The sequence below is a fragment of the Gossypium hirsutum genome, chromosome A05, assembly GCF_007990345.1.
Source record: "Gossypium hirsutum isolate 1008001.06 chromosome A05, Gossypium_hirsutum_v2.1, whole genome shotgun sequence".
Lineage (NCBI taxonomy): Eukaryota > Viridiplantae > Streptophyta > Magnoliopsida > Malvales > Malvaceae > Gossypium > Gossypium hirsutum.
Window position 1 is genome coordinate 107,443,590 of NC_053428.1, and position 13,744 is coordinate 107,457,333.

General features: G+C 29.6%; 2 protein-coding genes across 2 annotated transcripts; both read left to right on the forward strand.

Annotated features, from left to right (window-relative positions):
• Positions 1-421: 421 nt before the first annotated feature.
• On the forward strand, positions 422-1,960 carry LOC107959495 (kunitz trypsin inhibitor 5). Its single transcript, XM_016895566.2, has one exon. It carries the CDS (start codon positions 457-459, stop codon positions 1,051-1,053), a length of 597 nt encoding a protein of 198 aa, XP_016751055.1. The 5' UTR covers positions 422-456; the 3' UTR covers positions 1,054-1,960.
• A 3,384-nt stretch (positions 1,961-5,344) lies between these two features.
• On the forward strand, positions 5,345-6,066 carry LOC107959497 (kunitz trypsin inhibitor 5). Its single transcript, XM_016895567.2, has one exon. It carries the CDS (start codon positions 5,389-5,391, stop codon positions 5,983-5,985), a length of 597 nt encoding a protein of 198 aa, XP_016751056.1. The 5' UTR covers positions 5,345-5,388; the 3' UTR covers positions 5,986-6,066.
• Positions 6,067-13,744: the final 7,678 nt, after the last annotated feature.

Consider the following 13,744-nt stretch of genomic DNA (forward strand, 5'->3'; position numbering starts at 1 on the left):
AAATTTAACATATATATCCCTATAGGATAAGAAGCTATGACTTTGAAAATTTCACAAAGCTTCGTAATCTTTCTTCATAGACAAGTTGATAAATGAGAAAAATTACAGCCATTAATCGGTGGCTATCATATTTGAACATGGCCAATATCCATGACTTTTTAGAGAGTTTGGTTTCCGGATCTTTGGTGCAAGCAACGAATTATCTTCACGTAATGAGCATATTCATATATCTGTATCAAAACATAATAACGAAGGGTTTTCAGTTGACCTAATTTCTGAGAGATATCTATCATCCAATCTTATATTGACATTGAAAAAAAAGGAGTCTGGTCAAAAAAGGCACCTCGTTCTGGCCGAACTTGTTAAATTTCTATGATTAGTCCTCTGAACTACGGCCACTAGCTCTATAAATACGTTGTCATAATGGATATCAAGGCATAAATTAACAGAAACACAATGAAGACTGCCTTATTTTTAGCAATTACTTCCCTTGTTTTAGGCTCAACAATAGCCAGTGATGAATTTGATCCTGTGCTTGACATCTCAGGTCAAGAGCTCCGAACAGGCATTGACTACTACATTTTGCCGGTAATCCGCGGTAGAGGTGGTGGCCTCACTCTAGCCAGCACTGGCAACGAGACCTGCCCACTTGATGTTGTTCAAGAGCAGCAGGAGGTGTCAAACGGTCTCCCATTAACATTTTCACCTGTGAATGTCACTCAAGGCGTTGTACGTGTATCCACTGATCTAAACATCAAGTTCTCTGCTGCTTCAATTTGTGTCCAGACCACTCTCTGGACACTGCACTTCGATGAATCGGTACAAAAGTATATAGTAACAACCGGTGGAGTTGAAGGTAACCCAGGGCGTGAAACTCTGAGCAACTGGTTTAAAATCCAAAAATTTGAAGACGACTACAGGCTTGTTTACTGCCCGACGGTGTGCAATTTCTGCAGACCTGTGTGTGGGGCATTGGGTGTTTTTATGGATGGTGGAACTAGGCGCCTGGCTATTAGTGAAGAGCCATTAAAGGTCATGTTTAAGAGGGCTTGAAGCTGTTGCGCCCATCTACCTTATTTTCCTTGATTTACCCCACACACATTCTCACTTTTATATACTATGTAATACATATCGCAATAATGTAAATCTTGGGAAACATTATAGGAAATATATATATATATATATATATAACATACTACTTGTTAGGTACTGCTTATGAAATGCAGCAAATTTGACAGTGAAAAAAAATTTATATTACAAATTTATTTATAAACTGATAAATATATTTATAAAAAAATGATAGAAAAATGTAAATAAGGTTGTGGTTGAAAAGAAAAAGTTAATATATTAAAATTATAGGTTTAAATCATCTATGTATACTTATATTTTTAGATTTTATAAAAAAGGGTAAATTGTACTTTTAGTCACTTTAAATAGAGGTCTTTCCTATTTTGATCACTCAAAAAAAAATTGATCAAATTGATCACTTAACTGTAAAATAGTAACAAAAGACTAACGGTGTATTTATAAGAAAAATTTTGGAGTGACCAACGTGAAAACCGACCATTAAACTTTCATAGTGCAGTGATCAGTTTTTATTTTGGGGTGATAAAATTAACAAAAATAAATTTGATGCGACCAAAATAGAAATGTCTAATATTTAGAGTGAATAACAGGAGTGTAATAGGCCATTTTTGGCCCGGACCAAAGACCCAAAAAGAAACAGAAAATAAAAACCAAAATAAACAAAAATAAAAATTCAAAATCAACAGTCCAAATGTCCATTGCAAAAAAAAACCCTAGGCTCAAATGGCCCAAAACCAAAAACATTCTCGTCAAAGACTAAAACCTAACTGCTAGGTGCGCCGCTGCCCTCGCCACAGCCTCTACATCGACTCCGTACACAGTTGGCCTATGGCCTCCGTACCTGCAAACCAAAGAAAATAGAACGCGACAGCAACAAAGAAACAAACAAATTTTGTAATCTGCCTATAAAAGAATCACTAGGCATTTTGTTTTTTTTTTACGCACAACATAGAAATCAAAATACAAAAACAGCATTCAGAACAAAGATTCTTTTCTAAAAGGTGGTTTTTTATTTTTTATTTTTTCTTTTCATTCCTTTTTTATTTCGTTTATTTTTAAAGAAAACAAAAAAAATAAAAGAAGAGAATCGAAACCTTACCGTTGTTCTCGCATCGTGCCGCCGTAGGTGGCCGAGGTTTGTCGATTTCGATGAAAATCGACTTCCAATGGGTTCGAAGACTCAAAAAACAAAAAAAAAAGATTTTTTATTTTATTTTTTCAGCAACCACGGTGGTTCGGTGACCGGAGTATGGTCGGCCATGGGGGCATTGGAAAGAGGAGTTGAGAGAGTTTTTCAAATTTTTTTATTTTGAAGGCTGAAAATGAATTTTTTGTATTTTTTTTAGCTTTTATAAGTGCACAAAACGGAGTTGTTTTAGTGCCAGTGCACATAGGCCAAAACGGCGTCGTTTAAGGCTAACCCGTGTGACCTGACCCGCAAGCCAAAGGATCTGCGTGATTTTTAAGAGGAGGGGATATTTGCGCATTCAGCCCCTTCGTTTTTTCAACCAGTTTCAATTCACTCCTTTTTATTTTTTCTTTTAATTTTGCCCGATAATTTTGATTTTATTTCATTTTAATCCCTTAATGGAATGACACCGTTTTGGGGATAGGGGATAATTTTCCATTTGGTCCCCCTTCTTATCCGCACATTACAATTTGGGTCTGCTACTTTATTTTTATTCTGATTTTTCCTTTTAAATTCTATTTAACTTTCAATTTAGGCCTTTTTTATTTTTTGCATTTACATTTTATTTAGTATTTATTTATTTTAAATTTATATACCTAAGTTCACTCTAATCCAGATTTAATCCTTAACCTTTTATAACTTCAATTTCTTTTATTTTTTTATGTTTCAGAGAACTGTTTTATTTAATATTTTATTTATTTAATATTTATTTCTTCAACTTTTTTTATGATTAAAATTCATTTATTTATCTTCCTTTTACTTATATATATTATCTATTATTACTATCATTATTATTATTTTATCTATTATTTTTTATTTATATATGTTTTATTTCAAATTATGGCTTTAATTTCATTTATATTCTACTTTGATTATTTATTTTCTATATTTTTACACACCATTCTCCTTATATTTATTTATGTACTTATTTATTTGTTTCTTTGTCTTATTTATATTTATTAGCTGTTATTGGTCATTATTATTATCATTGTTGTTATTCATTTTGTTTATTTCATTCACCTTTGATTGTTAATATTGGTATTAAGTTGTATCATATATTGCCATTACAAATGAATTGTTTATTAGTATATTGATATTGTTGTTATTCATGGGCATAATGTTTTGTTCACATATCATTTTTATTTTTTAAAATATTGCATTAATTTTTACCTAAATTCGTAAAAAAGGGGATTTTTGAAAATAGACAATGTTTCGCATTTTGGAGAAACGAGAAATTGTACCCTAACTTACGGGGTCTCAGTTTTCTCTTCGAGCCTAAAATAGCCAAATTTCCTTTCAATTTTTAAAACACATAAATTTTAAATAAAAAAATAAAGGCAATATTCCATGTTTAGAAACTCGAGAAGGCCGGGCCCTAACTTACGGGGTTTCGATATTTTCTTTTGGATCTAAATAACCGAATATCCTTCTAAATTAAAACACGTGAGATTTCAAAAAAATTAAAAGGCAAGCTTATTTTCGAGAATTCAAATGTTGTGTCCTAACTTAGGGGATGTGACATCTTGTTATCTCGAGATGAGAGGGCCTTTAATGCTCGTTTCAATTTATTCAAGCATTTTTTTTAATAAAAAGGGATTGTATTTTAAATTCTGTTTCGAGTTTTCAACTTTCAACGTTAAGACATTAATTAATCAACTAGGTACCAATTTTGGGCGTTACGAGAGTGTTAATCATTTCTCGTACGTAACCGACTCCCGAACCCGTTTTCTTGAATTTCGTAGACCAAAATTATTGTTTTAGTAAATCAAAACGCTTTATTAAAACGATCAATCGTAAGGTGACCCGATCACACCTCATAAAAAAGGATTGGTGAGAGAGAGAGAGAGAGAAAAGACAAGCATCCCCGTAGTAATTTCCCTACTGAGTTGAGGGGCCTGGTTGATAAATTATATCAACTCAATTAATCACATAAAATAACTAGATTTTTTCACATTCACAATGTAGGTGAAGAGAATATTTTATGTCAAACATATTTTCTTTTGGAATTGTTCAATAATGAATAAAGTGAAGTGGCAAATAACTTGTATTCTTATACTATTGAACACGTGTTTGACCATTAGATTTATAATTTATAATTGTTTATTTAAAGATCATATAGAAGTATCAAAAGACAAAAGTGTCATAATAATATTAATTATAATTTTTTTAAAATGATATTTTTGTATTTTCATAACTGAGTTGGTGGCCTAATTAAAGGTGATATCAACCCAATAAAATGTTTAAATAATATTTTGATTAAATAGTATGAATAAAGATAATAAAAAATTTGAATTAAATGTTATTAAAAAATTATTTTTTACTTGAAATTTTGTTAATTAATTGAACGTGAATCTTAAATCAATCAAATTAAATAAATTATTTGAAAGTTAAATAATCAAATATATTTCTCAATATAAACGTTAAAATAATATGAATATAATATAAACCCAAAATTTTCTAACTCCGCCACTAACCATGTTTTTTCCTTTTTAAGGCATTGGAAATCTTAATGTATTAGGTTATAGGAAGCTTACAATATTCTCTTTAAATATACAGAAAAGAATAGATAATTCAAAACTAATATGAATTCAACTTAGAGTAAAGTTTTTGACCAAATCTCTAGATATATAATTATATCATGAATTGATTTTGTTTGATTTTTATTAGCATGACTTTGCAGTCTTATCTAATAATTTAGAAGGCAGGATTAGATGATACCATGGTTGCACAAATTATGACTACATGATCAAATCAAACTTGTGTATGTTTTTAAAATAAAATAAAAAATAAACATCTACCTCATATGTAAGAGACTAGTTATACAGATCTTTGCCTGCTTATATCATACAATAATAAAGAAATGGTGGTAAGATTGCGTGGGCAGTCTCACCATGCATCAATTCAAAGCTGTAAATCTGTATGTACATTGTGCAAAGTTGGATCTAATACCAAAGGATTGATCCCCAATTCCACATTGATGGTTCGGCTTCATGGGTTGGCTGGTCAAACAAAGCCAGCTCCATGTATTGTCTCGTCAATGATGTCCATTCCACTCATCTTAATATATAATAGGATATACATCCACTCGCTACATCTTAAAGAAACCGACAACAATGAAGACTGGACTCTTCCTAGCACTTTCTTTCATTCTATGCGCTAGCGGCAGTGCCGCACCTGACCCAGTGCTGGACATCTCCGGTAAAATGCTCCGCACCGGCAACGACTATTACATCCTTCCGGTCTTCAGTGGTCGAGGAGGTGGCCTGACTCTCGCCAGCACCGGAAACGAGACCTGCCCGCTCCATGTTGTTCAAGAGCAGCTGGAGGTGTCAAACGGTCTCCCAGTAACCTTTTCACCTTTTAACATCAAGAAAGGTGTCATTCGTGTCTCCACCGACCACAACATCAAGTTCTCTGCTGCTACAATATGTGTCCAATCTACCGTCTGGAAGCTTGCCAATTTCGATGATTCAACACGGCAATGGTTTCTGACAAGTGGTGGTGTTGAAGGCAATCCTGGTCGTCAAACTATCGACAATTGGTTTAAGATTGAGAAGCATGAAGATGATTACAAGCTGGTTTTCTGCCCAACAGTGTGTGATTTCTGCAAAGTTATGTGTAGGGACGTGGGTGTTTTTATTGACGATGCCGGTGTAAGGCGTCTGGCTCTCAGTGATGTGCCATTCAAGATTATGTTTAAGAGGGCTTGAAACCTGAAATCCGATCTTAATTTTTAATTCTAAACTTTAAAATAAATTAAATTAATAAAATCTAGATTAGCATCTTCAGTTTATTTTATGTGCAAATTAGTATTATAAATTTATTATTTTGATATTAATGGAAAATTATTTATGAAATTAAATCTAAATTTTAACTCTTTTATATTTATTGATTAGTCTTCTAAATTTAAAATTTTAAAACTTTTACCTTAAAAGTAATAATTTTTTTGGTCATTTTAAAATTCTTTTTATTAATTTAATTATCGTCGTTAAAATAAATTCTCAAAATGATAGCTCAATCGTTATCTCATTAACGAGAAGCTGATTGGACCTACCACATTAGCAGTGGCAGAGCATAGTAAAGGCCCAGGGAACTATTGCCCTCTAAGGTTTAAAATTTTTACAATTTAACTTTTTATAGATATACTATGACACTCCCAAAATATAAGTAGGCCCCAAGGTTTAAGATTTTTAAAATTTTCTTTTTGTATATATATTATACTTCTTCCAAAAATTGACTGTTTATGTGTTTAAATCGATTGTTGTGGTAGAATATTGTTTCTTTTTTTGAATTAATAGTTTATATGTTTAAATCGATTGGTATGTTGAAATATCAATTGTTTAATGTTTAAGTCGATTAGTATGTAGTACATCTAATTTTAACTTGGCCCTCCAAAAATATCATCCTCGCGCCACTACATATTAGCCTTTTATATTACAAAATGAAAAATTGTTCTTTTAGTCCTTTTGAAAATAACATTTTTTTTCATTTTCTCTTCCTCCTGTCTTCTTGTTCTTCTCTTATTTTCCTTTCGCAAACCCTAGTCGCTACTCGACAATGTTGTAAAAATTATTGTTTTTGAGTTAGACCCACAATGTTGGCGACGTTCTTTAACCCATGCCCTTTTCCCTCCATCACCATCAAACAGGGGTGAAGTCAGAACAAATTTTTAGGGGAGTCGAATGAAAATTTAATTTTTTATAGTCTATATCTTTATAATTTTTAAAATATTAAATTAAATTTATATAATTTTAAGGTAAGCTAAAGTATAATTTTATTTTTACTAATTTAAAATTTTAAAAAAATTCAATGATTTAAATATAAATTTTCTATTTTATGAGAGCAGGGCCACTGCCAGCCCCCTTTATTCGCCTCTGATCAAATATCAAAGTGAACAATCCCACGTGAATTTACCGCCAACCCCATTTAGATTCTCTTTCCCGCCAGTTAATCGACCAAAAGAGAAAACGATTAAACTAATCATGAATTAATTAAACCAATAAAAAGGACACGACAATATGAAAAGCTTCAAGCTATTCAAGGAGACTCTGTTTGACTAATCAGCAAAGTCAGGCCTAGAGCTAAGGTACAGCAGTACATATGTCAACATAGTCAAATGAAAAATCTAGTACGGGGAAGGAGATGATTCCTCTTTGTAGAACAACGAATCGAGTACGAAGGTCGGGCTCGGCTGCAACTCAGTCATAGCATCCGCCATCTCCGCAATGCTGTGAAGCAGCTTATCACATCTTTCCAAAAGGGTCCCCCCATCCTTGTAGTCCTCCACATTCAACCTCCGTAACCCCCAATGCGTCATAACAATAAATTACTGGTTTAAATGAAATAGGATCGATAAGCAAAACTAAATAATCAATGTAAGTTAGTTATTGAGCTGATTTTTTTACCTCCGTATCAGTTTGAGAAGAAGGGCTAATGCTACTCTCTGAAACAGTAGATGTTTGATCCTCCGCTGGAATAAATACCTTCTCTTCTTTATCATAAATCTCAGTCGTTGGTTTCCAGTTTCCGGGTAATCTATTCGTTGTCTGTTCTCATCCAGTTCTTCTCATATTAACCCAGGGCGACCGAACTGGAGAGACTCTTCTTTGCTCTACGTTACCATTTCCATTCCCATTACCTCTCCTCTGTTTTTGCTCTCGTGGTGAAAGAAGGTGCTACAAAATGGCTCTACTTTTTAGATTAGATAAAATGGTCAAATTTTTTGTCCTATACTACCCTCAAATTTTAGATTTAATATTTATACTTTAATTTTTAACATAATTTGATACCTCAACGTTTAGGGACAAATATTAAAATTATACACGAACTTTAATTGAATATACAATTTTTTCCAGAAGCTTTAATTTGGTGTTATTATACACATGAAACTTTGATTGTAGTTCAAATGTATATATAAAACTTTAATTTTGATTCAATTATATACATTTAAAAAAATATATTAATTTATTTTTATATTGAATAAATATAATTATTTGTGATGTAATATGTAAGCATAAAATGATACTATATCGATAATAGTGTTAATAGTTTGTGAGAATTTGACTAAATCAAAATTACATGTATAAAATTGCACAAAATCAAGTTCTTATATAAAATTGCACATAAAACCAAAGTTCATATATAGTTTGAAGATTTATCCCCAACGTTTATAATGTTTTTAATTAGTCTAAATCCTTCATTTTGATTAAAATGTTGACGTGAATTTTAAAAATTGTTAACACTGTTAAAATTCTCTGATAAATTTAGGATCATTATAATGACAGTTTTTGTCACATGATTACTAAGTAAGAATTTTTTTTTTAATTTTAGAATGTCACACCAGTGAATTTAACAAAAGAATTTTAATGGTGTCAATAACTGAAGCTGAATTTTTAATTCAAAAAATAGAGTGACTAAATTCTTGAAAATAAAAGCATGAGGACTATATTCCAATTACGCAGAGAGTACAAAAACTTGAAGCATATTGTAACTTTTAAAATTTAGCTCTATAATTTAGCCCAAAAATAATTAACCCAACATGAAGCGAAGGTCAAGAACTACACTAGTATCTATTAAACTATTGTTACTATTTGATCCAAGTTCGAGACTTGCCTATTCACCAATAGTGGCACGTGATAAGCATGGTAGATGGATGTAGGGAATTGGGAAAATGTTATTGTTGAGACTGATTGTGCTCTAGCTATCAAAGGTATCCATGATGATATCAAAAGGCGTTCGAAATGAGACTTGGTGATACGAATTCAAGAATTGTGCAAATACGATTGGAGAATGATCTTCAAGCAAATACCAAGAGAAGTGAATTGTGCCGCTGATACTTTGGCTGACCTAATGAAAGACTCTCCTATTGGTACTTGAATTTTTCATATGGCTCTTTCATTGGTTGATGATCAAATATAGTTAGACAAACACTTTCTGATATCTAATCGTGCTGCTACTATTAGCTTGTAATGGTTTTTCATTTTATTTGTTGCCAAAAAAAAATTACTTTTTCTTTCTATTTTTCATCTTTCCTACTAAACACACCTATAGAAAGAAAATTTATATTTTCAATCCTTCTACTTTTCCACCCCTTCTGTTTTTCATCTTTTCCAATTTTCTTTCTTTCGTACCAAGCAAAGCCTTAAACCTTTATATACGCATTATAGCAAATAAAAATATATAAACCCTAAACCTTAAAATATTATATATTCCTTCTTTAAAAAAAAATCTAGTGTAATTCAATTGTGGTTAATTTCTCATATTAATAACGTAAGCATATTTATAAAAGGCATAATGATTTATTGGACCCTTTAACTTTACAAAAAATTTATTTTAAGTATTAATTTAATTTTTTATTTTTTTAGCCTTTAAAATTGTGTTGTTGTCAGACCACTCAAAATGGATGAAAAAAATTAATGTCTAATAACTTTACTAACATAACATACATGTGAATTGCCAAATTAAAAATTTCTCAATTTTACAAAATTAAAAATCCGATACTTTAGTGATTTAGTTTTATAAAATTGATTTAGTCGGAAAATAAATGCTTTTATTTAAAAATTTGCTTATGAGGATACATAATTAGATATTAGATTTTGAGCTTTTAATTATCAAGTTTTTAAACTAAGCTTATTTTAAAATAACCGATTTCGAAGTGTTACGATCTCTTATATCTTTTTTAATGCATAATTGACTTATAAATCCTAATTTTCTCAAATATTATTTTTTTTAAAAAATTTAAAAACGATACATTTAAATTTATTTATATAAAAATATCACTTTTAAAATTATTAATTATGTTTAATTTTAGAATCAAATTGAATTCAGTTAATGTGTAGGTGAAGTTATCTGATTGAAGCAACCAAGTTTGTGTGCGTGTTGTGAATGTTGCTTTCAGACTGTATTAATGGGTCAACTCTATTATTTTACATTTATCACATTCACATAAATTTTAAAAATTTAGTCTCAAAATTCACCGCCAATCCTTCCGGTGGAAATAGGCTTTATATATTCCATTTGAATATTATTGAATTTTTGTATAATTATATAGTAATATTCATATGCACTAATTAAAACATGGTATGCATTCAATAATACTAAATTTCAAAATTTATTTAAGTATGGGAAAATGACAATGCTTTGTTTATAGAAATTATTCAAACCGGACTTGCAGCAATTAGTAATGTTGTTGAAGTTCAGATGATTAATGACTTGTGTCTCAAAGATTAGAGAGTAAATTTCAAGAGTATCCATAGAACAAATAATAAGATGGCAGATCGCCTAGCCAAGATAATTAGTAATTATATTGATCATTTAGTGATATTTAAATAGCTACCGTCTGAAATCAAGATTTTCCTAAAAGAAAATAGCGGTTTAAGTATTCTTATGGGATCAAGTAGTAACTAATTTTCCTTATATTTAGGCTTCTCCTATTTCATTTCTACCAAAAAAAATTATCAATGTATATATATTTTAAATACTAATTAGAACGTAAGCCGTGGGCTTGGAAAATCAAGCAGCCAAGTTTGTTTGTGTGTGTGATAGTTGGACGAAGAGACGTGTGTGTACAGACTGGATTAATGGGTCAGCCATATTACAATTCAGAGATTCAGTCTGATTAAAAACTTCTAATATGTCAACTAATGGCTACATTAAAAATATAAAAATAAAATAACAAAAATGCAATCGAATAAAAAAATTTTGAAGTATTTGTTTTGATCATATCTAATATTTTATTCTCTACGATTCACGAATTTATTTATATTATATATAATAATTAAAATATATTAAATTTATTTATTAAAAATTAGATAAACTATAAAAATAGTCTCTCTGTTTTTGTGCGTTAGATTACGTTTTAATCATTTACGTTATCATTTTATTACAAAGTGCTCCGTTACCTCCCTAACATCAGCCCTACGTAGCAGTCCAAATAGGTTTTAAATGCCAACTTGAATGTCTTACGTGGCAATCTAAAATTAAATTTATTTAATTAAAAAATTATTTTCATCCTAACTAAACATCCAAGTTAGCATTTAAAACACATTTAGACTGCCACGTAGGATTGTCATTAGGAAGTTGATGGCGCTTAACGGTACAGTGACCATTTCATAACAAAACGATAACGTAAATGACTAAAACGTAATATTTCAAATATAAGTAACTAAAATATAGTTTGAGGCAAGCAAAATTGACTATTTTTATAGTTTACCCTTAAAAACATTATGGTTCAAAAAGTATAAATAATATAATTCTTGAAATCTTGGTATTTTGTATTATGATCGATTTATACCGATTTTAATTTTATTTTAAAATAATTTTATTAATTTTAATAAATGTATTGTATTCTTAATTTTTCTAATTAATAACAATTTTATTTTATAGGTCCAATTTAGGGTGAGGAATATGTTGTATTGAATATTTAAAAATTAATGTAATTATTCCATATTTTATTATGTTAATTATGTGTAATTTATAATTAAAAGAAAAAAAAAGGTAAATTTTGTTCAAGAACAGTGAAAATTATTAAAAGGTAAAGTAGTAACAAAAATGATTTAGTTAATATTAGGACATATGTAATAGTGGAAACAACATTATTAAATAATAATAATTTTATTAATTATTTGTAGAATTATGGTAACACAGTTTATGTTTAATGTTGTTTTAATATTTTAATGTATGAAATTATATGAATTTTATATAGATAATTTTTTGTCATAATAAGTGAATAATTACCTACATTTAAATCTAAGAATTATGTTGAAAAAATTTAAATAATACTGGGTTTAATTTATTTTAAGGTACAATGACTTTTTTGGTCCTTCAATTTAATAAAAAAGACATTTTAGCCTTCTATTTAAATTTTCATCTCTTTTAACATTTAAACTTGTATTTTTTTGTCAAATCACTCCAAAATGAATGGAAAAGTTAACATTTGTTAACTAGTTGATGTGGCATACAAGTGGATTGACATGTAAATGACAAGTCGGCATTTAATTAATTTTTTAAATTTTAAATATATTAAAAAATATATTTTCTTTTATAATCCACGTGTATGCAGCATCAACAAACTTAAAAAATTATTTAATTTTTTCAACATAATTCAACGAACTGATAGACATAAGTGGTTACCAGACTAAGATTTCTTCATGGCCTCCATGAATGCAAACCTTATACTCAAGATCCCACAAAGTATATTTGGAGTTAGGATATGATATTAATTGAAAACACACTAGTTTGTAGTAGTTTTAGTTAGTTGCCAAAACAAAAGTACACAAGAATGAAACCAAGATTATTTACGTAGTTTAGATATAATCTTATATCTAAAGAGCCTTGCTTATAAAAAGAATCTTATAAAAAGTTTCCCAATACTGCAAATTATTAAGTCCAATCTACCAAAACTCTCACAAAAATAATTGGAGACTCCTTATTCAAGTTAGTTGTTGAAATAGAAGTTGGAACAATTGTTTTGATAGTTAAAAGTTGCAGAGTTGAACAATAAAGTAAAAGCACAAGAACGAGACCAAGATTATTTATATAGTTCAAATGTAATCTTACGTTTGAAGAGTGTTACTCATAGAAAAGGTTTATAAAAAAATTTCCCGATATAACAAGTTATTTAAGTTAAATCTATCCAAACTCTCAAAAAAAAAAGTTTATATAGCTTTATTATTATACAATTATTTACACTCACTCTCCCCCTCGAACATCCTCACTTAATAAGAAAATAATCACTCCAACAATAAAGTGATTTGGCCAACAAAATATTCCCCAATCAAACAAGTTTAGCTTTCAAAATCAGTGATCAACAAAAGAGGTACCTTCCCCTTTATATAGGCATAGGAAGTCAACTTCAATCTTCATTTTATCTACATTATCCTACTGTATTTCAAATTTTAAACATCTAGGGTTGATTTACAAATCAAGCTCATTCAAAAACTCCTCAACCAATTAGTCTAATGGTAATCCTCATGCATAGTCCATTGGAAAGTGTCCCTCAAAACATGACTCTTCCCATTATTTATCTAGTTTTATGCAAAATATAATCACATATAACATAATTTTGTAAATCAAAATTACCAACTTAAAATATATACATTGATTGTCACATTTATTATCCAAACTAATGTTACAATAGTTAATTCAAACAGTCAATGTTCTAAAAAAAAGAGGGTAATATATAATATTTGTAAAATGGAAGAGTATTTGGTACACTAATATATATGGGTCAATCTCTTAACTCTAGTTATAGAATCTAAAAACTTCGGTAGCAAGGTATGGTATAATTTCCCTTGTAAAATTGGACAAAAAAATGCCAAGACGTATATGTTATGCAATCACATGTTTTAAAAATAATGTAGGTCAAATTATTTGAAATAGTAAATGAAAAAAAGAGTTAGCATATAGACTAAAAATACATATTTTGAAGAGTGACTAAAAATGATCAAATTATTGTAAAAAGATTCAATT

Excerpts from the sequence above, each read along its gene's own strand:
- LOC107959495 (XM_016895566.2), top strand. The coding sequence starts at position 457 with ATGAAGACTGCCTTATTTTTAGCAATTACTTCCCTTGTTTTAGGCTCA.
- LOC107959497 (XM_016895567.2), top strand. The coding sequence starts at position 5,389 with ATGAAGACTGGACTCTTCCTAGCACTTTCTTTCATTCTATGCGCTAGC.